The following is a 23533-nucleotide window of genomic DNA, read 5'->3' as shown; positions in this document are numbered from 1 at the left end:
CCCCTAGAAACTTGACACTGTTGACCTTCTCCACTTCTCAACAGCAGCTCCTTTTATGGTCAGATATGTGTTGTGGTGATTGCCAGATGCCCTGAAGTTGATCAACATTTCTTTTGTTTTGTCCACGTTGATCCGGAGGTTATGGGATTTACACCTCACTGCTAGCTGCTCCACCTCCATTCTTTATGCAGACTTATCATTGTTGTTTATGAGACCGATCACTGTTGTGTCATCTGCAAACTTAACAATGCAGTTGGGGCTGAATCACAATCGTGCGTGAGCAGACTGAGCTGCAGTGGGCTTAGGACACACCCTTGTGTTGAGCCTGTGCTCACTGAGATGGGCCTTGATGTGTGTCTTGAATGTCTTCAGCCGGTCTGTCCGAAAGCTCAGTGTGCAAATTGTAGATTGCGATTTCCACACTAAGTAGCCTCAGCTTCTCCACCAGCTGCTGTAGAATAATCATGTTAAAAGCCTGGCTGAAATCGATGAAGAGGACTCTAGCACAGGTTCTTTTCCTCTCCAGATGTGACCAGATGAGAGTGGTGGAGATGGCATCTTCCGTGGATTGATTAGCTTTACATGCAAATTGTAAAGGGGTCCTTATTGATTGAGAGAATGTTCTTGATGTGCTTTAGGACCAAGTGCTGTAGACATTTGGTCACAACTTGTGTGAGGGACACGGGGTGAAAGTCATTTGGGCAGGCTGGATTTGACTTCTTTGGGACTGGAGTAATAACAGCAGTTTTCAGACAGGTGGGCACAAATGCCTGCCTGAGTGATGCGTTAAAGATATTGGTGGGGACATCTTTCAGTTGCTCCATGCAACCTCACAGAACCTGTCCAGGGAGTTTGCTTCTGTGTGGATTGACAGTGGAGAAAGCCTTCCTCACCTCAGCAGTCAGCAGCTGCAATGCTGTGTCGCTGGATGACAGCGGGAGCATATGTGTTGTTTACCTCAAACTGGGCGTAGAAGTTCCTCCAGTAGAGTGAGATTATTCTGGTATATTGTTTTTGTGTATACAGCTTCCTCACCTCTCTAATCCCCCGTGACAGGTTTTTCCTTGCCAGACTATATGCTGCTGCATCTCCTGATTTAAATGCCTTGCCCCGGACTCTCAACAAGGAACGTACTTCTCCTGTTAGCCATGGTTTGTAATTTGATTTCTTCCTGGTGGTCTTGACCACTGTCACGTTATCCACACATTTCTTAAGCTAGTCAGTGGCAAACACCGTGTATTCCTACAGGTCAGTGATATCATCACCAACCGCATTATTGAAAGCCTTGTGTTTTAAAGGTGCTATTCAAATAAACTTTGATTTAAGTTGATTTGATTATCGTAAGTTGCTGCTTTCCTGAAAATGTCCCATTGTGTTGTCTCAAAGCAGTCCTGCAGTGCTGAACTAAAAGTTTTGGTTTGGAGTTGCTATTAATTAACTAAAGACAATCAAATATCTAAGATGTCTTGAAGTTGAGTCATAAAAGCTGGATTTAATGTTTTCCCTCCTTGCAATATTTTGCTACTCATCCAGGCAACATGGATGAAAGTAACAGATGTCATGGCTCAAATTCAAGACAGTGTCACCTGGATAACTGAGAATCTTTATTGACATCTTGGCAAGATAGATTTTCTTTCTGGTAATTTTTGGCTAAGCACGTTTTGGTCCAAATAGCAGCAAAACTCACCTATATAAATATGTTGATAAGGATGCTGCAAGGAATTTACATGGCTGCATCTTTTTTATGTGTTCATGTTATTAGCTACATTATGAAAACAAATGTTATCCCTACAAGAAAGTATAATACTCACACACTATTTTTTTTAAACAAAGTCAAAAAGGAACTCTATTGTTGTTGTTTTCAGCCACCAGCAACAATTTCAAAACACAACAGGTACTTGAAGGGCAGACTGTCATGTTACTCATGGCAGCAACCAAACAAAACCTAACTTTACTCATTTCAGCCATTCTTATCGTTTAAATGTACTAAGGAAACGCAGTCTACATTTTCATGTACTTGTTATGTTATTATGTTTTGCTGCAACTCAAAAACATCCATAAGATCATTTTTTATAGTTTACTCTGCTTTTTATATAAAAAAAAAGACAGAAACATAAATTGGTCTGGAAGATGTCAGTGAAGGGTTTTAAATTCTACCAAACAATTTTGGTTGATGAGTTTCCTGTACCTGTTCTCAATATTCAATCTAAAACTGGTTGTGGACTCTGTCATTTGTAATGTCTGCGCAGATGAGGCGCATGCTCTGGCACTCCCCACCTCTCACTGTTTGAGATCCAAGATGTAAATGGCGCCCCCTTGTGAGATTTTTTCAGCTCCACACTTCATACTTTCCATTCTTCGATTTTTCTATACTATCTACAGTATTCCAGCTGATATCTAAAAAATAACCAATGCTTTTGGTAAGTAAAAAAAGTAACAAATTTTGGCTAATTTGACAACATTCATAAAACTGTGAGCTCCTTTGGGAGAACTGAGGAGGAGCAAAAATTCAACAGAATTGTAGAAAAGTAGCAGGCTCGAGTTTTTACTGTGGGGATTGTAACAAGAACTGCCAGGAAGGATTAGCCTTAAACTTTAGTAGCAAACCTAAAAGGGTTAAAGGGCCAAATAGGAACACAGATTTCCAACTTGCAGTAGTCACCAGTCAACCTAACAGGACAAGTTTTGAAAAGAGGTGGTAAGCAGGGAAAACTCATACATGCATAGAGAGAGAACATAAACCTCGGTGTCCCCAGGTGGGATTTGAGGCAAAATGAGACTGCTTGCAAAAATCTGTGCTATCCTTAATGAGCAGAGTTAGATTGTTGGGTTGCACTGCTGTGACTGCTGCTCACTCTGCCAGGCGACAGTTCAAACACTGAGAACAGGATTCCCACACCCACACAAAAAAGGTGAAACGTTGTTATAATTTGAATTTATGTCAACACAGATATTATGATTCATTTTGTTGTAAAAGTAAAGTAAATAAAAGTCTCTTAACTATTAAGACAATAACTGAGAAAGTGGAATAAATTTGTTTTGTTGTGTTTTTCTTATGTATCCAGCTTGGGGACGAAGCAGCCTACAGGAGGGAGGTGGCCAGTCTGGTGACATGGTGTGAGGACAACAACCTCACCCTCAACACAGACAAGACAAAGGAGATGATAGTGGACATGAGGAAGGAGATAAAGAACCTTCATCAGCCGCTTCTTATCCAGGGTCTGGAAGTGGAGAGGGTGAGCAGCTTCAAATATCTGGGGGTCCACCTCAGCCAGGACCTCACCTGGACACTAAACACGTCACAGCTGGTGAAGAAAGCTCATCAGCGGCTTTACTTTCTGAGGAGGCTGAGGAGGTTCGGCATGTCCCCAAAGATCCTCAGCAACTTCTACAGCTGCATGGTTGAGTCCATTCTGACCAGCTGCATCACAGTGTGGTACGGCAGCTCTACCGCCATGGACGGCAAACGCCTGCAGAGAGTGGTGAAGACTGCATCCAAGATCATCAGGACTCCTCTTCCATCGCTGCAGAGCATATACAAACGTGGGGTCTGCAGGAGAGCTGCCTCCATAGTCAAGGACCCCACCCACCCGCAACAAGGTCTGTTCACTCTCCTCCCCTCAGGACGGAGGTACAGGAGTGTGAAGTGCAGGACCACCAGACTCAAGAACTCTTTATTTCCCTCTGCCATCAGATTCCTTAACAGCTGACAGGAGTCTGAAACAACAAACTGCACCTTGCACACCCTTGCACATCCTCACCGTTCGCTACTGTTATTATCACATTTGCACATTTGCAGTTTTAGAATTTGCCACTCGACATCTTGTGTTTTTGTGTGTATGTTGTGCATGAATTTTCCTCTATACTTTTTGGCATTCAGAGCAGACAGCAAAGAAAGAATTTCATTGTGCAGGGAAACCCGTTTCTTACTGTGCATATGACAATCAACCCTTTAAATCTTGAATCTTTGAATCTTGAAGAAATGCCTAACATTTTGGTTTATAATTTTATGATTATAAAAAAAAATACTGCACACACCATCATATTTGATGACATTCTTTATTATATATATTAAAAGCATGCAGTTTCCAGTAAGTCTCAGTCAGGTTTCAGCATTTGCTTTATGCTTCACTTGTTTAGCAGGTTTCCTTTATGGCTCAAACAGGAAGGGGAAGTTGACATTGCCCTGGTGAGGGGAAAAAAGACAGCTAAGTCAAAAAAAAGGAAATACCTTCAGAAAAAGAATGAGACTTTTTTTCTGTGCGAATATACCTCATCAGTCCCAGGACCAGTTGCGTCACCTCGAGGATCAGGAGGAACTGTAGAGGACTCTTTTTGTGTCCCGGCGGGCCATGTCTGACAATGAAATAGAATTTAACCATGTTGTAAAATAGCAGGATAGTCAAACTGATAAACATTCTTGAGTTTTAAACTGTCCATCAGTTGGTTGGTTTGAATTACAACGCAAGTTCAGTCAAAAACTCACCCTTTCCGTCTGTAGCTTTGGCTTGGAACCCTGCTAAAATTTATGAGATGCAAGAAAATATATGAAAAACAAACACATACAGTCAGATGCAGACACAGCACTGATGCATTTTAAATGTTGATGTTACTACTATTTCTGAAACTCTTCACATTCGCCAAATTGTCTTTTGGTTCAGTGATAAAAGCAAAATTTCCAAACTGTTGGAATTTCCAAAAAAAAAAACATGTTGACAGGCTCCGGTAGCCTCATGACCCCAAAAGGAATACAGCCACTTCATAAAATGAATGTAGGGAGGAAAATTTTGAATGCGCGAAAACTCAAATGACAAGGATGCTTCAAAAGTAAAGTAAACTAACGATCCAGACCAATAAAGATTTCAGCTATGATATGCAAAAATATTATAATGTAAATATAACTAGAGCCAGTCTGAGAAAATAGGATTGAATGTATTGTTAAAGTTAAAAAAAAAAGTTTAGTAAGCATAATTTATCACTGTCAAAAATCCAGGAGCACCACAGAAACCCATGTTGGTGTTGTTATAATAAAGAACTGCCATTGCCATCACTGCTTTATGAGTCAATGTCCACAATTACAGAGTATTACTATCCCGTGGTCAACAATTTGACTCATCATCGTGTTCAGAAACTCCAAAACATGAATTAGGTCAAAGTCAATGTACTATTTTATTTGACCCTTTTCATCACTAATATCTGTATGTTGATTAAAAGGACAAAAAAAAACATTGAAATCTTTGATTTTCAAACATTCATGGTCTCCTTTATGTCTGACCTGCAGGGGGAGCTGAGGTCTCTGGGTGGTTCTGTCCAGGTTCTGCTGTCCGTTGTTGGGTTGGAGCATGGCAGGATTCCTCTGCTGCGGATAACCGTAAGATGGAACAAAATAGCGAAAGCCCTGCGAATGAAAGGGACCAACATCAGTGATGAACTCTCTCAAGATTAATTTTTGTATCCCCACTTAGTGTGTAATTTACCTGCTGTCTGGGAAACTGAGGGAACCCAAAAGATGGGTACTGAAATGATGGGTACATCTGAGAACATGTCAAATTAATTTTGGTTAGCTTCAAAGCTCCAGTCACAGTGTAGGTACAAGGTATTGTTTTACAATCATGGAATTTATTACCTGCACTGGGTTCTGGGCTTGCTGAGGGATGTTGGGATTATTGGGATCCTGCTGAGGTCCAAGTTGCTCCTGCTGACCGTTTGGAACAAACACGGATGTCACCTGCCCGCCCTGGTTCGGGAGCAGCAGCTGTGGACCCTGGGGACCAAATGGACCTGCTATCTGGGGGTTTAGATTCAGCATCTGATGGGTCAGCAACAAATCAGGCTGCTGGAGAACAAGTTGGGGTAACAGGGATGATGCCTGAAAGAGGAGCACACAGGTGAGTTCTAAGATCTGAGAGAAGGCATCATGCAGAGAAAGCATGCAGTCTCATACCTGAGCTTGTCCAAGAGCTGCAAGGGTTAATCCATTGAGTCTCAATATCTGAACACACAAATGGTTTAGATAAGAAAAGGGAATCTGACTTTTTTGTATGCACATAGTTAGAAACGAGGGCTTTAATAGTGATAGATACTTTAAAAATTACCTCATTGCTATTGCTGGCAATAAGTACCTTGAATAAACATCAACAAGTTAGTCGATCTGTACAATGACATGTCAAAATATGCACATGCATTACGTAGAAATATAACTTACAGGCAAAGGAAGGCTTGCTCTGAAAAGGCAGATCAACAGAAGGGCAGCGTGCAGCTTCATGATGTCCTTGAGAAAGTTGAAATAAGAAACTTGTTTCAAACAAATACTATGAAAATTCTTATCCAAACTGCAGAGAAAAAGATGCTTTCTCTTGCTCTATGAGTGTTAACGAACCTATCTTAGGGTTGCTCTGGCTCTTCTTTCCTATTCTCTCTGCCTCCTCATCTCGCCTGGATGGCTTTTAAATTCTCTACACGACAGCCACTCAAGTTCACCAACAACTCATCCAGACAATGTGCGGTCAGAGTGACAGACAGTCCTTAAAGCAGCAGACTCAGACACTTACAACACAGGACAGGTAAGTATGTTATTATGCATAAGTCATGTCTCCAAACATCAAGTCATGCTCTGGGCCAAGTTATTCCCAACTCTGCTGAAAGACTTTAAACTTGTTTCCAGTGTTGGTGAAATTAACAGATTAGCATTGTCCTTTTACCAGCCCACTTAGTGCAATAACTAAAGGTTGTAGACATGTTTCCATGTGTTCTCCTCTTAGCAACAATCAGTTTTGCATTTCTAACAATTCAGCATGTAATTATAGCCATTAGAAATGTTGACATGTCATGAGAAAAACAGGAGCAAACTTGTGATCAGACACTTGTCACTGCTTTTTCATCATACTTAGACTGATGTTGAAATCTAATTGGACTGAATTGATGCAAATGATGATAGTTGTCCTAAGCAGCTTTGCACCTTGCTTCAGCTTCAGTGTGGGGTTTTTGTTACACTGCGTTTTGTGACGTTTGACTTATCGTTCAGCTTTTTTTAAAACAGATTTGTGAAAAAATGCTATCTGCTACGCACAAGTGACTGAAAGTAAGACGTTTTTGTTTCAAATGTCAAAAGTAGAACATTAAAACACAGATACATTTTTTTAAATACTTTAATTTTATTTCCCTGTACATTCAAGATATTATACACAAGAGTCCATAAAGGCTGACGCCTTAAAGGCTGAATCAGGACATGTTGGATCTCAAAGTAAGACGATGCAGGAGAAGTCTCCCAGCATTTAAGCAGTGAAGCTGTACTTTAGAAAAAGTAACTTAAAATGCTTTTTGTGAGTTTGGCTGACTACATAGGCAAAGAGTGTGGTTTAGTGTTCTACAACCAGAGCAAATATTTGTCTATCAGGTCCTGCATGATGGAAAAGTTAGAAAGAAGTCATATCTCATCAAAAAAATGTATACAATCTTATTTATAAAAATGACCTGCATTCCAACTGTGGGTGAGCCTGGTCATGCAAGTTTTCTATGCTTCTCGGGGACCACCACCTGTCTTAGGTGTCCACCTCATGGGCAGAGGTGGACGGTCCCTGCCTTGCTCTCTTCCCGACCTCCCATGAAGTGGGAGGGTGGTTGCCTGGAGCCTGGGGCGGGTCTCCTGTGGATCGTTAAGGGGGGGATTGCCCGGAGCTTCGGGGTGGTGGTGGGCTGCTCGTCTGGGGTCGGGGTCCCATTCTGGCCCCTCTGGCGGGGCTGAGGGATGTCCTCCTGGCTGGGCTGGGACCTGCACTCTTCGTGCTCCTGTGCCTCCCTGCTCTTTGGCATTGGGGCCCTTTGTGGTGGTCCTGCTGGCCCTGGTCCGGGGTCCAGGTTCCCTCTATCTGGTAAACCAGGGCTACCTGGCTGCCTCTACCGCTTTAGCGGGGGTCTTGGTGTGGGGACTGCTGGGCGCTCTCCCTCTTTTTGCATTCTATCATCCACCTCAGCAGAACATAAACACCCACCTGAGCAGAGGCGTCAGCTCACCTTATATAAATAGTATATGTGACAGATTGAACTGCTTTACATGTGTTGGTTTGTATGTACATGTTCGTGTGAACCTTAGTTTGGTTAAGTACATGTTGACATGTTTGTATGCGAAGGTTTATGGAGCAAGCAGGTATGCTTGTAACACTTGAGTATATACGTGGACAGACCCCGCCCCTTTTGACTTACACTTACACCAGACAGTAATGATGATAATCCTCCAGCATATTGCTGCTTTATGATTTTACCCTCCCCACCACCACCTCTGTAATCATCGTACAGACTTCCTTTTCAGCCTTTTCTCCCTTTCTTCTGTGCCCTTACCCCCTGTTTTCAATATCCCTCCCTTTTTTCCTCTTTTTATTTTCCCGTCCGGTCCAACAACAAAAAATGGAAACAAATGTAATCAATATAAATAAAGTTTAGCCTAAATCACAAAAGGGGTTTATACAAATACACACCAGTGTGTTAGAAGATCCAGAACCGCCTGTTGTAACAGTAAAATATGTCCAACACAACAGTCCTTCAGCTGCTATCCGTGTGCTCAGCTTTTGGACAGGACAAGTTAAAAAAAGGAAAATGAGCTGCATTAATATGTACATGAACCACCAGGAAAAAAGAGTAATTTCGGGTGACACCTGAATGTGTCTTTGCTAACTATTTTGTTTATTTAAAAATATATCATTTTATTTTATTTTTCATGTTTTAATTTATTATACTGTATTCATCCCACATTGGGAAATTCGTGCTCTGCATTTTAGACTGTAAGGCACTGACTGCCTGATGGGTCTAATAATATGTTAGGCATTTGATCTCTCAGTTTTAAATTTCAGTCAATTTGTTTCTGTTTTAACATTTTATTTGTGTTATACTTTAGATGATTGGACAGAGAGACATACATTTATCAATCTTTTAAACCTGCTTGATTCCTTTGGGGGTCACTGGGTTGCTGGAACCTATCTTGGCCGTTGTTGAGTGAAAGACTGAGGGTGACAAACATTGCGGATTCAATCATAGAAGTGCAAAGATCTTTTTACTTGTTCAAGCCAAAATTAACTTATTTGTCTTGAGGAAAATTAGAACTCCACTGCACATCTTTAGACCCACAATAGTTCTAGCAGCACTCCACTGGCTCTGGGTTAATTTCAGATTTCCTTTTAAAAAATGTGTTTTCTGGAAAACCTGCGGGATCCCTGGAGTTTGACACCCCTGTCATAACCCTTGTGCTATCCTAGGCACTTTGACATTGAGAGGTGGGTCATCTAGACCCACTAGACAGTGCACTGAACTTTTTTTCTTCAATGATTTGTGATCTTCACTGGTGTCCATGGATTACATGAAATCTTTCCACCTTTATCCACCTTTGTCATGGTAGAGAGAACACGTCAAGGGTCATCTTGACCCCATAGGATAGCACAAGGGTTAAAACCTCTGGTCAAGTTTTATTAGTTGTCCTCCACACACATTTTAAAAATAGACAAATGCATTTCATGGAACCCATTTGTCCTAATCCTCAGTTGATTTAGTCGAGGTTTTTAAAACACAACTAAAGACCTTTTGAATACAGCAAATGTTGGTTTTATATTGACAAGATTTTATGATTTCAGGTTTTTATATTTACCGGGTAATAGGTTTTTTTTCTTGTTTTATCCTGTTTTTGATGTTGTTTTAACCTGTTATGTTTAGCACTTTGTGATTCTTTCTGGGAAAAGTGCCATATAGATACACTTTTCTTACTTGCTTAACCCTTGTGCTATCCTAGGCACTTTAACATTGGGAGGTGGGTCAGCTAGACCCACTAGACAGTGCGCTGAACCTTTTTTCTTCAATGATTTGTGATCTTCACTGGTGTCCATGGATTACATGAAATCTTTCCACCTTTATCCACCTTTGTCATGGTAGGGAGAACACGTCAATGGTCATCTTGACCCCATAGGATAGCATAAGGGTTACAATTATTATCTGGGATGATCTTGAGTGAGTATTTTTGAGTTCTCGTGTTCATGTCTATCATGATTTGTTGTGACAATTTGTCTTGTTTCCTCGCTGTCCTGTAGGTGGCAGCAGATATCAAATTTGGAGTGCATTTAGTTCAATGAGACTGTTCTGAGCATCAAATCAGAGAAATCCCAATTTTTTAATTAGATTACTAATTATACAATAAGCAGAAGACATGGTGCAATCAGAATTTTTATTATGCCCAAAAAATCCATAAGCATTGAAAGTACATAAAGAAAGTCATAAAAAAATGCTTCCTTGTGATGTGTTGAAGAAGCAATTCTAGTTCATTGCACGTTTTTCTTCAACACAGGGTGGTGCTGTGGCCGTTGACTCAGCGGGAACCTCAATCTGAGATAAAGAAAGAAGTCAGTAGTTATTTGTCAATAGAGGTCCAATAAACGCACTTTAACCTCACTCACTTGATCTCTGCACGTGTTTTTCAGTCTTACCTGAGGATCCACGGTGGATCTCAGACTATTTTGAGGTTTGAAAGTCTGACGCTGGAAACAGACAGGAACACTTAGATTGTATTTGTGGCACATGCAGACTGTCAATTTTTCAGATTCATCACTTCTTACCCTGAATCTTCTCAGTGGATCAGGCTGAAGGGGAAGCTGCTGCTGGGCGGCACCGCCTCCCATTACCTAAACGAACAAAACAAGAGAACGAGTCTGTCTAACAATTGTAAAATCTCTAACTAGTTATAAATGTTGTGACAGAATAGGTACCATCTGAGGCTGCTGAGGTGGGTTCATTTGGGCCATTTGACCCATTTGAGGCATTTGGGCCATTTGACCCATTTGAGGCATTTGGGCCATTTGACCCATTTGAGGCATTTGGGCCATTTGACCCATTTGAGGCATTTGGGCCATTTGACCTATTTGAGGCATTTGGGCCATTTGAGGAACACCCATGAAAGGAACCTGGTAGATAACAAAAAAGGCATGAAGATTATTTTCAGTTATTACTTTTCTGAGACAGTTACACCATTACAAGTGACATGGATGGAAGTAATTTCTATTAAAGACCCCATTGACTGCTGCAGGGAACAGATTAGGCACAGGACCACGGAGGGCAAAGGTGGGGAGTCCAGGAACAAACTGAGGAGACAAATTGTTGCAAATGTGTTCTTATTTGATTTATACATCAAGAATCTGTTTTCCTGTTTGAGTTCAGATGACAACATCTCACACTCACCTGAGCGAACTGGGGCTGTCCAATGAATCCCACTCCACCGCCGGCCACCAAAGGGGGGTTCAGACCTCCTGCCATCATGTTATTGAGCATTCCTGCATTCATGGCTGCCAAGAGTCTTGCCGTCTGGACAGACCAAAGAAAAAAGTATGTTTTTCACATGAAATCATTTAAAATCCTGGGCAAAATATAAATACATTCACATTGATCTCACCTTGCCTGCATTAACCTGCAATAAAAAAGGAAATAAAACAAATTATACCATCAGCAAGCGAGGATGTAAAGAAACGCAAATACTAATATGTAAATTATACTTACATAGCTGATGGTTGCTATGAATGCAGCAAAGAGAAGAAACTTCATTCTGCCACTTGGGATCAGTCAAATGTGCTCTCGCTTCAAACTTTTGAAAGAACACGGTAACTCTCTGTATTCGGAACAGCTTTTTATCTGTGCAAGAGATTATTACGAGCCAATTAGAAAGAGCCTTTTGGGACAGTGTGTTTGTCACCTGCATGTCAGAGGAATTTTGTTAGGTGACATCTTAATTTTTAACAATAAGAGCATTAAAGGACTATAGGAGTGTAAGCTGTCTTTTACCTCATAGAGATAAAGGACTTCTCCACATCTTACACTAATCTTTACTCAGCGAAGAGACCACAACTAAATGACTGAGTGAGTCAGTGTCTTGAGATTTGTGGTTAGAGGGATATGTGAAACTTACTAACCAAAAACCTACAAGAAGCCTTAAAACGGTGTGGATTGTGGTCATGAATGGCTAGAAGCTGACATCATTATTATTAGGTGCTTTCTGCTAATGACACAATGAAAGGCAAAGGGCCAACTGCTTGTGACATTTCATAATATTATTTTTATTCATGTCTGCAATGCAAGAAGCAGGTTGACCCTTCGCTAACTACAGTAGAGATTAATTTTAATCTTATTCAAGAAATTAGTCATTTAAAAAAAACATTTATTAAGAAACATTTTTACTTGATTATTAACCCTTGTGCTATCCTAGGGACTGTAACATTGGGAGTTGGGTCATCTAGACCCACTAGACAGTGCTCTGAACCTTTTTTCTTCAATGATTTGTGATCCTCACTGGTGTCCATGGATTACATGAAATCTTTCCACCTTTATTCACCTTTGTCATGGTAGGGAGAACATGTCAATGTAAGGGTGGGGTCATCTAAGATAGCACAAGGGTTAAGTACAGATGTTTGAATGAAAAACAAGTGAATTAAGAAACATTTATACTTAGAATAAAACCAGACTATGTTCATGTAATAGAAACTTCCTGGATTGATCAGTTTTTGGAATTTTATTAAGTGTAATTGTGTTAACAATGTAAGTAACACAGGGGAACATAAATTACATTTTAAAGCCTTACTTAAGATAAGATAAGATAAGATAAGATAAGATAAGATAAGATAAGATAAGATAAGATAAGATAAGATAAGATAAGATAAGATAAGACTTTTTTTCAGCCCACAATGGGGAAATTATTTTGTCTGCAAAGTGACAATAAATAGTACAACAGTACAGAAGAACATCTTTAACTTACACCACAATTAAATTGAATTAAAATTAAAATAATGACCAAACAACAACACCAGTTTTTGATACCAGAAAACACAATAATCTTTATTAGCTTTATTTTCTGGTATTAAATTTTGATTTTGGCTTCTAAAAGTCTGAGAACCACAAGAGTTTCACAAAGTCACCAGATAGAAAAACAAGCCTGCCAGCAGGTAAAAATCATCACTAAACAACACTAAAATATTTATAGCAAAGAAAAAAACACAGGGTAATATAGAGGTGACCATGGATGAGAAACCTGATGTGTTTTTATAAGGAAGTGCAAATGGGTTTAATGACTGATCCCACCAAACACTGAGGTTAAATTTAAGCAAAAATTAAATGATTCATTGACTTCCAAATACATATAATAGTTGTTTCTGTTAAAAAGGCACAGAAGCTACTTTCATACAGATCCAAGAGGTTTTTGTCAAGTTGAGGGTGGTTTGCCGAGGAGAAAATTACAGGAAAATTAAAGAGTAATGAGGAAACGTGATTTAACACCGTGAATGTTCTGAAACATGACTAATAATCTATGTACCTTCCATGCCCACTTAGTCCTGTGCAGTGTCAGCTGCAGGAGTCTATCCCTTCTGGGCGAAGATGGGTTACACCCTGGACAGTTAACCAGAACATCACGAGACGCACACAGTCACACCACCAAAGGACGCCATTTGAGTTCCCAATCAGCCCATGAAGCATGTTTTTGGACCGTGGGAGGAAGCCAGGGTGCTGACAAAGCCTATCCTTGCTAATGGACAATACTGTAGAAAACCTCCACAGAAAGAACCCACCTGTGATTTGAATCAGGGGCTTTTGCTATGAGATGAGAGTGCTAACCACATCCTGAATCATGACAACAAGAACAAAAGTAGGAGAAAATAAGATTTAAAACCAGATCCACAGAAAATAAAGAAACAAACTCATTAACAAAATTAGAAGGAGCTGCTGAGATTGACAAATCAAACCAGTTCTAACCAAGACAAAAAAGCAGAGTGAAACTAAAGTCTGATTAATAATCTAAACTTAAAAAAAATAAACGTGAAACAGTCTGATGAATAAAACCAAAGAGAAGAGAAATGAAAGCGTTTACACTTTTTGTGTTAAGAAATTATACCTGACATAGAGTATGAGCAGACATCATGATTTCTTAGTCTGTGTATCTACCTTGACTCATATTTTGAGCATAAGTGTCGAGGCTGATGTTTGAATTTTGAATGTCAAAGTTAAAAACAATATGATTTATGTTAAAAGTCCCACCAGTTGCAGATACATCTTTATCTTTAAGGGTTTTGATAGAAACAGTAGTTTTTCAAAGGAGCTGATTATTCTAAAAGCTTTAATGAAAGTTTGCTTATTTTCCTAATAGCTGGTGACCTGTCCGGAGAATGTGAGGTGTTTCCAGCCATACACGTCCTATCAACAGGTTTTGAAACACTCTGAGTGGTTGTCTCATTATTTGGTCTGTGGAATGGTTTTTCAGCTGCTGACTGAGCAGCCCACAGCCAGGCAGGTAAACACTACGTGGGAAGTCTGGTCTGGAGCTTTAATTGTACACTGTCATGCTGTTCCAATTAGGAATCCCATTTTTTTCCTGTAGAAATCACACCTTTTTATTTCCTTTTTCTGTGCTTCATAATACAGAGATAACGATTTGTTATTCATTTTTTGTTATTCACAAGCTCTAATAAAAACCCTTTATTTGCTAGAGAAAGCGAGGAAGTCTTATGTAAACATGCTGCAAGGTGGCACTGAGCTGTACGTAGAGGCTTGTGCGTCTTTTCTCTCCTCCATCCAAAATAACTGCAATCTTTGGGGCTGAACCCTCAGTGGGGAGGGATTTTATTTAAGATTACATGGTTTATCCTTCTTAGATAGATATAATTTTAGTGACAAATGGTGTATATGTTCAGACTGAAAGAATAAACAAGCAGTTTTAAACTGAAATCATCAATTTATTTATTTATTTCTTGTGTCGATGACAGTAATTTCCATGTAGTTTACGAACAGCACAGACAAAACTCATGGGACACTTCTTGGAGTTGTGTGGTCTAGATTCAGATGCTTCTCCTCTGGGTCCATCCCAGAGCTTTCTTCTTCATCGTCTTTTTCTTCTTCGGTGGCTGCTGTCTTCATCAGTGGAGACTGCGTCCTCCTGAGACGGGTTGCCACCGAACGTTGGAATCTCAATCTTCCTAACGGTTGCCCAGCAGCAGCCGCACCCCCTGGAAGTTGCTGGTTCCCTGGCAAAGCCACTGGAATCATCTGCATTTGCCGAGGGTCTATTCCAGCATTGTTCTGTGGCAGCACACCAAACACCATCACAGGTCCCCCGCCAGGTTGTCCAGCCATCTGCCCCTGTAGATTTCCATTGGCCCCACCTTGCTGGAGAGCTGTAAGGGGAATTAGCTGCTGCAGAGGAGCCTGGCCTCCGGGGTTTCCGACTGGCTGGATGAACAGAGACCCGCCAAGTTGGAGAAGGCGAGCAATGGTTTCACCAATGAGAGGAGCCCCATTCTGAGCGTTGACACCATTGCCAGCGGCTGCTGCTCCCACAGCTCCTCCATTGTTTTTGGCTGCTGCTTTCGCAAGAGCCTCAGCACTCCCTGAGGATACATCGGCCTGCACCACAACGACAAGAATCTGGAAAATAATCCACAGTATGCAGTACATGTTTGAGCTTTGTGACAGCACACTACCAACAGGTGATCTTCTGCTTCTTTCCTCACTTATATAGAAAACAGGTGAGTCAGTGATCCACCAAAGGTATCCAATCAGAACAGCAACAAATCCGAGTAATCTCTCTGACCAAGCTTGGAGATATTTTTTGCTTTGCAGCTTTACAGAGCGCCATTATCCATTATGAAGTGGCAAACCGACACCACATATGAATGACTTGCATTTTCAAACCCATGATTGCAGATTGCATTCATATCATGGAGGCATTCAGAAACGACCTATGACAATAAAGCATTTTAACAAACCAGGTGGATTTTTCAGTGAGCATTTTGAAACACAAATCTATTATTAGACAAGCTTTTGTTTTCCATGAAACTTTTAATGTCAACTACAGTAAACAAGATCACATCAGCGTTTAATGAAGCAGCACCATTTTTGAATCACAGAAGTAGAGAAAACACAGATTTAAAATTAAACTAATCTGTCAGGAGTTACAGGGTAATTCTGCATGTAATACAACAATCCTAGCAACTCAAGTCAGGGTACAGATAACCGAGGTAAATGTCTAAGCTTAACCTAACCCACAACCATAATAATTATTTGTATATCAGGAGGTGCAGTCATGTTTTTCGTCTGAATTTGTGTGTTGTGACATGACAAGAACAAGATGATTCATCCAGCAGCTATACAGTTTTATGAGGGGCAACAGGTCCAGAATCCATTTTTAGAAAAGTAAGTTGGGATCCATATCATCTGCAAAAAAGAAAAGGGGGTTGAGGACAGAGAAGATAGTTTACATCAACATGTAAGCGAAAAAATATTGTTGTGACGACCAATGAAGGTATATTCTGAAAGGTGAACAACAACAAACAGCTGACATAACACCAATCATGAAGAGGTGCTCAAGAAGCACTGAGATCCTTACCATTCCTCCAAAATGCACATGTCAAATGACTGAGCAAAATGATAGTAACAGGTTTGATCTACTGTCAGAGTGGTTTACTCTGTCTGGTCGCTGTAAAGAGACAACGTTCTCAATGTGTAATTGCAAATAAATCCATTGAATCAAGATACTATTTGACACATGTATTTTATTTTGGAAGGAGCACGTGTGTCCTGCTGTCAATAGTAATATAATAGAAATGCAACACTTTTATAACTCAATTATTTCAAATATTCATCAGCCATATTTTACAAATGAAAAGCTTAATGGCAGCAAAAAAATTTTTAAACTGTGAGGTGGGACTTTGCAGTTCTTGCTGCTTTTTGATCAGCAAGAAGCTGGACCAAATGGCTCATCCAGCATTAAAGGTTGCAGACCCCTGCCGTAGTGGCACATTAGTTAATTAGAAAGTCCCGTTATTTGCTACTCACCATTTTTGATACCAAAGCAGGAGGTCCACTCTTTGAAGGAAACCTGTTTATCTTTGTCAGCATCACACTTCTGGAAGAAGTGCGAGGTGCAGTGCTCCATTGGTACCAGCGGGACCCTGAGTGGTGCCAACTCTGAGTGGGTCAGAACCCTGTGTTGTTTAAGCAAAAAGAGAGTCACGATTAATCTAGCTACATCCCAAGAAAATTGTTATCATGAATCAGGATTGACTTTGTATTACATGAACTCATTTAAAACGTAGTAGGAGTTGTTAAAATGTATTTTTAACTTTTTTAGATTAATTTCTTTGATTACCAATCTCATTAAGGTCTCAGTTTCAAGGAAATATACTCTTTAATACTATTATTTTCAAGTACAGGATTTAAATACCTTAAAGATTCTTAAAGATTTTTTTTTAAAGCACTTTCTATATGTAAAAAAGCAAAGACTTTAGATTATAACGTCTGCTGTGGTTCTTTAATTTGAAGTTGGTGACCCAGCTTTCCTAGATAAACAAGTATTTTGGTGTGTGAGCACTTGTGTCCAAGACCAACACTTTTGCAAACCTACAGCGGAGAGTTACAAAAAAGGAAAAGAAATGTCAGCCTAAACACAGACGAACAAATGTACCTGTCTGAAGGGTGCTGGTCCAGCTGAGCAAACTGCCAGTGGACAGGATAAATGTACATGTTGTAGTTTTTCTCAAAGTCCTGTGCAAGCAGCTGTACAGTGTGGTTACCAGGATGAAGGCGTCGCTCATTCTCAAAGATTTTCTTGACCTGCAAAATCAAGAGTTTGTTTTGACCTTTTAAAGTTGTAAATCAAGTAGAACGTTACATGGTTTCGCAAAACTTGGAATTTGAAAAACCTTTTTTTAAATGTTCAATACAAATCAAAAAACATCTGGTACTTTAAGGTGTTTTATATGATTATTTCTCAAATAACCCTTGTGCTATCTTAGATGACCCCACCCTTACTTTGACATGTTCTTCCTACCATGACAAAGGTGGATAAAGGTGGAAGATTTCATGTTATCCCTGGACACCAGTGAAGATCACAAATCATTGAAGAAAAAAGGTTCAGAGCACTGTCTAGTGGGTCTAGATGACCCAACTCCCAACATTAAAGTGCCTAGGATAGCACAAGGGTTCAGACCAACCTTCAGGAGGTAATGTAATATTTGCAGATCAACAAGTTACTTAGTCAAATAACTTTGGATTTCTATTTTGATTTCTTTTTTAGGTTCAGTCATTAAAATCCCATTAAAAATTCATTTTTGTTTACTCAAACCAAACTGAGAGAGCCTCTCTCTCAGTTTGAGAGCCTCATTTCTTTGTTTTTATATGAAAAAGGCTCTTGATTTTTTTTTTTTTCAGATTTATTAGGTGGATTGCTGTATCCCAGGGTGAAAAAATGATATCTACTTACAAGTACTGGACCAAACAGGAGAGTGTGGTGTACTTTCATAACACAAAAAATGTGTGTCATGAGTCTTACTTTGAAACGCTGTTTTGGGGTGAGGTAGCCAGGTGACATGGAGTCAAGCTCATACAACTGCAGAAGCACGTTTTTCAGCCAGTCCCTCATTCTCAGCGGAAACTGGGAAAGTTCATTCTCCAAACATGGAGGTATCACTGAGGGACAGCAGGACAAACAGACAGAGCAGTGTGAAAGGTTGATCCTGAACAATGAGGTTAGTCAGTGAAACAGCTGGGTCTCACGTTTGCATGGACCACTATAGTCCAAATGGAGCCTGTGGCCCGTCTTAGTCCCATCCAAGTTACATTTAGTAGCAAAGAGATGGCATGATGTATCGTAAGTTCTGTTGTCCGTTCCACAAACCTGAAAGGAGTGGAATAGATATAAGCAAAATTCTGAAGTTCAGTCACTGGCACTTTTCTAAATACTCACATTATCAAATGTATTAGTGCTGGCTGGACATTCTGCCGGTTCTTGGCAGGCACAATGTGGCTTGTTGTCTGCATCAAGCTTACAGGTTTTTCCACGCTTGCAACGGAAATTATAACATGGATCTAAAAGAAAAATAATAATAATAAAAAGGACTTTAACTCTGACATTGTTACATTACAGCATTACATTAGAAAAATGAAAGTTTTTTTCACTGGTTGTTTTATTCCCTTGAGTGACCATGATTTATGAACGCTCCACATCATCTTCCACATTCCTCTGTTGGAGCTAGTGCGGTGTTTAAATTCAGCATGATCTCCCTTATTCACTCCTTAAGCCTGCAGAGCTGTGTTTTGGTAGTGACTGTAAAGCAAAGCGGGCACTACTCATGCGGAAGTTTTAGCAAAATAACCTTGTCAGCAAATTCCCTTGTGGGACTGTTGGGATAGTGTATTAGTGGTCAAAACTGCTGACCAGACTCTACTGAAGAACCTTCTATTATTACAAAACCCAAAAGAATAACCCAAAATACACAAACACATTGAAATCTGAGGTATTTGATAGTATTTGTAAATGTTAATTCGATAATTTACTAAGTTCTGGTGATAAAAATTGGTGTCGTTCACTTATATTGTTATTATAAGAGGAGCTTGTTATCACAGCAATTTTCATTTATTTTTATTTTTAAAGTTTCTATCAAAAAAGTCAAAAAGATAACAAATGTGTCAATTAAAATCAATAAAATCAGATTTTTTCCATCAACTTTCAATTCTAACCAGTAAGGCTTTCTTCAACGTATATGTCTCCTGTGACGGATGGCTTTGACTGAGGGTGCAGATTCACTGAAGATCTGATCTGCACTGGATTCAGTCCCACCAAATGACCCTGAAGAAGAAGAAGAGAAACACATTTTTGTTTCTAAAAGCAATACTTTTTGTTGTTTTTTTAACATTTGGACAGTCACACATCCATGATATTTAGAGACAAGTTAATATAAGAAATACTTTCAGCCAGACTAATACATTTACTTGACTTTGGCAACTCCAGAGTTTTTCCATTGTCTTCATTAAAGACTCAGTGGGTCAGTTTGAAAAAAAAAGTTTAATTCTTTAAATGTTTAAGGGGCAGCTGTGGTTCAGTGATTGAACGGTCAACATCTGATTGAAGGATCATTGGTTTGGTTTCCTCCTTGCCAGTCCATGTGTCAAAAGTGTCATTGGCCAAGACACTGAACTCCAAATTGCTCTTAATGGTTACAGGTTGGTGCCAGTTTTGGACAGTGGAGTGTGTGATCAGTGTGATCAGTGTGTGCATGGGTGGCTGTGACAGTAAAGCACTTTGGGCCTTAAAGCAATGTGGAAAAGTGCTTTTCAAGTAACCGCTGTTTTTTCTATAGCTATCAAAACCATAACAAAAGTTAGATTATGGAAAATATCTGTTTAAGAAAACTGACAATTATCTTGAACAATTTGACTCTTGCACAGCTGCATCATGTTAAACACACTCCTTGTCCTAAGTTCACCTTGCCTTCAGCTGAACAAAGCTGGAGTTGGCTCCTGTGACCTCGAGGAACCCATAAAGGAAACAGCAAGTTCAGAAACGGATGGGTGGATTAAATATTTACCCATTTTTCTGCCCTTCTCCGCTTTGCTTTGTTAAGTCCGCCTCTGGTGCCGGGTTCCTGAGACTCCTGTGGCTCTTGTTCGCTCTGTGTTTGCTCAGGATGCCCCTCATCCTTCTGTGGAGAATGCTTTCTTGCTCGCTGGTTTCTCCTCTGCATCCTTGTCTTTGCCTTGGTTTGAGCTTTGCTGTCATCCTTGACTGCCTCTTCCTCTTTCCCAGGGTCGATATTTGATTGAGGTTCTTCCTGCTTGGTGCTTTTTTCTTCAGATTTGGCTGCAGTGTCGTCATCGTGCACATCATCGCTGGTGGTTTGCATGTCTTGCTGGAACTCTGCCTCATGATCTTCTTTATTTTGATCATCGGATGCATCTTTTTTTGCAATGGACTGGATTTCATGAGCAGAGGTGATAACTTCAGCTGATACAGTTTGCAAAGGTCGGACTACTCCACTGTCAGCAGCATAATCAAGATCTGCTATGATCTCTGATTCTGTGCTGCTCTCTGTTTCCTCTGGTGAGGCCACCTTCTCTTCTCTGCCAGCAGGATTTTCCACTTTTTTCTCAAGAAGCATCTCCTTGACCCCCTCCTTCTCTTTCTCTTCCATGCCCTCATCCCTCACTTCCTCTTCATCCTTTACCTCTGTGCTTTCCTCTGAGATTTTCTTCTCACCTTTACCCTTGGTTTTCTTCAGCACCTTGCTAGTATCTGCCTCTTCATCCTCTAACTCTTTCACTTCTCCATCTTCCTCTTCTTCTTCTGACTCTTTCTTCAGGAGATCAACTAGTTCCTCCTCACTCATCAGGACTGCCGTGCTCTGGTCTGTCTTTCCATTCACTTCCTTGATCTTCTGTGCACTGGTGTTACTATCTGAGCTTGGTTCTCCATCTTCCTTCTCCATGCTGCTGACGTCAAAGGGGACTAAGGTGGGGGACACTTGTGGGTTATTATCTTCCTCCGTGATCCCATCCTTAACAGGAGAGGGAAAACATTGATTTAATCATGTGGAATTTTACCAATGTACGTCTGATTTAGTGACAAAATAGCTACTTTCCACAATGTTTTTGACAACATAGTTTGGTTACATTTTTTTGCATACCTTTTCCTTGATTGAAGTCTTTTGTAATCCCCTGTGTCTTCCATGATGTTTGCCCTTCACCTAAAACACAACAGCAATCAATGAAAAATCCCCTTAAACTCAAAAACCTTTTGTTTTTGTAGGTTTCAATTGTCAATCTTGACACTCACAGACATGGCAAAGGTTGCTACCAGGAAGCAAATGAACACCAAGCAGGTCCTCATGCCTGCTTACAGAGAAATACAGAAGGCATTTTTTAAATACATGACACTCAAAGCCAAAAATTGTTGTTTCTGTATGCTTCCAGCACATTCATAAGAAAAAGCAGAGCTGTGATAGTAGCTTGTTATCGGGGTTACAGACCTCAGAGATGTGTCCCTCTCTGAAAAGTCACAATCAGGGCTAAAATCAACAACTGAAGTTACCAGACTGGAAAAAGTTGGCTATGTCCACAAACGTGTCGCTACTCTGGACAAAAACAATACAGACAGTGGGGTTCTGTCCAGCAGAATAATCACTAAACAAAACAGCAAAATGCATATTTTATGGGAATGGGTATCCAAAAGTTACCTTAATGTCACAGTCAGACATCCATCTTTGAACTTTTGTAAAATATTGGTGCTTAAAAAAGCACGCATATCATGTGACAGCTGAAATGCATGTTTTTCTTTCTTAATTTTCAAAAATGACATTTTTGCTCTCTTTAGTTATAGGTATCAAAGTCTTGTTTCATGTAAGAATACAAAACAAAAGTAAACAAATGCAGTTAAAACCATAAACAGTCTATTAGCTATGTCATAACATATAAAAAAATAATATTATGTGATATTTACTGTAGCGACCCCTAAAGAGAATAACCCATTAAACAGCAAAGTAGAATATAAATGTACATAACTATATATGTCAAGAGCAGTTTCAAAGACTGCAGTTTCTCGCAGATTTGTATGCGCAAATATTACAAAGTAGAAAGATTTAAAAAAAAAAAACTACACCAGAAAACATTTTAAAAGTTTGATTAGTCAGTCTTTACCTGCAGTTGGCAGTCACAGGAAAAGAAAAGAGATTCCTTACAAACACCAATGTGTGCCAGTGTTGCACCTGTGAGGATGAGCTTTTGTATTCAAGGCCAGACAAGCACTCCACACAAACTGGCTTCTGAACACACAGGGTCTGCGATGTCACTGCTAACTTTGGGAGGGTCTTTGGGGTAAGGCATAGACGTAGAGACGTATTTCAAACCCCTGTTGGTTTTCAGTTGAATTCAGTTTAATTTGAATCAATGAAAACATTTTTTATTTTTAGAATAATATATTTTTTTATGAAACGAGAGAAAAAGGAAAGAAAAAAAAACAAGAATCATCCCTAAATTCACAAAATACTATTCAACTAACTTTTTGCTTCTTGAAGATATTAAAATGTCTTTTGGCCGTTACCGGCTGCATCCTGCCTCTTCAAACAAAGCGATAAAAACGACACTGTTGTGGCCATTAGATGTCACTCCATCCAATGGAGTAATAACAGGCCTCTGTCAATGTAAAAATCGTAATTGCTGTACCTAAGATTCTAAGTGTTTCTACTGACAGTATTAGATGGTTCTGACTTGTAACATTGTCATTTAAAAACAGAATTTTGTACCAAAAGGCCAATGGAATAGGATATAAAACAGAAGTTTTTTTCTATTATAAATAGTATTTCGTCTCATATGATGTTATGCTTTAACATGATCTCCAATCTGGACATATTGTGAAATAAATTTTGTGTCTTTGGCCTGTGTGTTAGAACTTGACTGCTGGCTGCCTCGTCTTTATCGTTTGCTGGCATAGCCTGTAAATCCCCCACCACAGTAGCCATCTAGACACATTTAGAACAGAATGGGTTTCTGCTTTAGACTAAATAAGTTTGGTTTGGTCACTGATGGTCTCTGTAACAGACAAAAGAAAACTCCATAAAAGCACAGACTGACCCTTTCAACTGTGGTTTGTGGCTTTCTGCAGTGGAATAAATAAAGGTTTAGAAAATAATGTTTTTAATCAGCCAAGTTTTGAAAAGTGCTTGTCATGGAAAGGGCAGTTTTGGTTTGAGAGTAA

General features: G+C 39.8%; 3 protein-coding genes across 6 annotated transcripts; all 3 read right to left on the bottom strand.

The window, feature by feature from the left end:
* Positions 1-4045: 4045 nt before the first annotated feature.
* On the bottom strand, positions 4046-6518 carry LOC144994530 (uncharacterized). Of its 2 annotated transcripts, none has more exons than XM_078952598.1 (10): positions 6380-6518; positions 6206-6271; positions 6096-6122; positions 5945-5992; positions 5627-5869; positions 5478-5534; positions 5276-5398; positions 4487-4519; positions 4273-4356; positions 4046-4186 (listed from the first exon to the last, which is right to left on the bottom strand). In XM_078952598.1, the coding sequence occupies exons 2-10, from the start codon at positions 6263-6265 to the stop codon at positions 4151-4153; spliced, it is 711 nt and encodes a 236-aa protein (XP_078808724.1). In that variant the 5' UTR covers positions 6266-6271; positions 6380-6518; the 3' UTR covers positions 4046-4150. The 2 variants fall into 2 exon arrangements, with proteins under 2 accessions (XP_078808724.1, XP_078808730.1); XM_078952604.1 differs by having other exon boundaries at positions 4487-4516.
* Positions 6519-10190: 3672 nt separating this feature from the next.
* On the bottom strand, positions 10191-11645 carry LOC144994504 (uncharacterized). Its single transcript, XM_078952491.1, has 8 exons — positions 11527-11645; positions 11423-11437; positions 11212-11334; positions 11043-11114; positions 10743-10937; positions 10593-10658; positions 10464-10514; positions 10191-10362 (listed from the first exon to the last, which is right to left on the bottom strand). Exons 1-8 carry the CDS (start codon positions 11569-11571, stop codon positions 10294-10296), a joined length of 636 nt encoding a protein of 211 aa, XP_078808617.1. The 5' UTR covers positions 11572-11645; the 3' UTR covers positions 10191-10293.
* Positions 11646-15826: 4181 nt separating this feature from the next.
* Positions 15827-22618, bottom strand: sparcl1 (SPARC-like 1). Of its 3 annotated transcripts, none has more exons than XM_011475689.3 (11): positions 22477-22618; positions 21617-21672; positions 21468-21527; positions 20373-21338; positions 19525-19633; positions 18752-18873; positions 18562-18682; positions 18338-18474; positions 17471-17619; positions 16843-16991; positions 15827-16221 (listed from the first exon to the last, which is right to left on the bottom strand). In XM_011475689.3, exons 2-11 carry the CDS (start codon positions 21668-21670, stop codon positions 16193-16195), a joined length of 1896 nt encoding a protein of 631 aa, XP_011473991.1. In that variant the 5' UTR covers positions 21671-21672; positions 22477-22618; the 3' UTR covers positions 15827-16192. The 3 variants fall into 3 exon arrangements, with proteins under 3 accessions (XP_011473991.1, XP_011473997.1, NP_001098371.1); XM_011475695.3 differs by having other exon boundaries at positions 21617-21675; positions 22477-22596; NM_001104901.1 differs by having other exon boundaries at positions 15883-16221; positions 21468-21521; positions 21617-21675; positions 22477-22588.
* Positions 22619-23533: the final 915 nt, after the last annotated feature.

The sequence above is a fragment of the Oryzias latipes genome, chromosome 1 (genome assembly GCF_053564925.1).
Source record: "Oryzias latipes strain Hd-rR chromosome 1, Olatipes_Hd-rR_3.1".
In the NCBI taxonomy this organism is placed as follows: domain Eukaryota; kingdom Metazoa; phylum Chordata; class Actinopteri; order Beloniformes; family Adrianichthyidae; genus Oryzias; species Oryzias latipes.
The sequence above is the reverse complement of the archived record's forward strand: the minus strand, read 5'-3'. Positions and strand labels throughout refer to the sequence as shown.

Excerpts from the sequence above, each read along its gene's own strand:
- LOC144994530 (XM_078952598.1), bottom strand. The coding sequence starts at position 6,265 with ATGAAGCTGCACGCTGCCCTTCTGTTGATCTGCCTTTTCAGAGCAAGC. Across the intron at positions 5,399-5,477 it reads CTCAGTTTCCCAGACAGCAG|GGCTTTCGCTATTTTGTTCC; the intron begins GTAAATTACACA and ends TTTCATTCGCAG. Across the intron at positions 4,187-4,272 it reads CTGGTCCTGGGACTGATGAG|GGCAATGTCAACTTCCCCTT; the intron begins GTATATTCGCAC and ends TCCCCTCACCAG.
- LOC144994504 (XM_078952491.1), bottom strand. The coding sequence starts at position 11,571 with ATGAAGTTTCTTCTCTTTGCTGCATTCATAGCAACCATCAGCTAT. Across the intron at positions 10,938-11,042 it reads TCCCTGCAGCAGTCAATGGG|GTTCCTTTCATGGGTGTTCC; the intron begins GTCTTTAATAGA and ends GTTATCTACCAG. Across the intron at positions 10,363-10,463 it reads GATCCACCGTGGATCCTCAG|ATTGAGGTTCCCGCTGAGTC; the intron begins GTAAGACTGAAA and ends TCTTTATCTCAG.
- sparcl1 (XM_011475689.3), bottom strand. The coding sequence starts at position 21,670 with ATGAGGACCTGCTTGGTGTTCATTTGCTTCCTGGTAGCAACCTTTGCC. Across the intron at positions 18,874-19,524 it reads CGTTGAAGAAAGCCTTACTG|ATCCATGTTATAATTTCCGT; the intron begins GTTAGAATTGAA and ends TTTTTCTTTTAG. Across the intron at positions 16,992-17,470 it reads GACCAGCACCCTTCAGACAG|GGTTCTGACCCACTCAGAGT; the intron begins GTACATTTGTTC and ends TAAACAACACAG.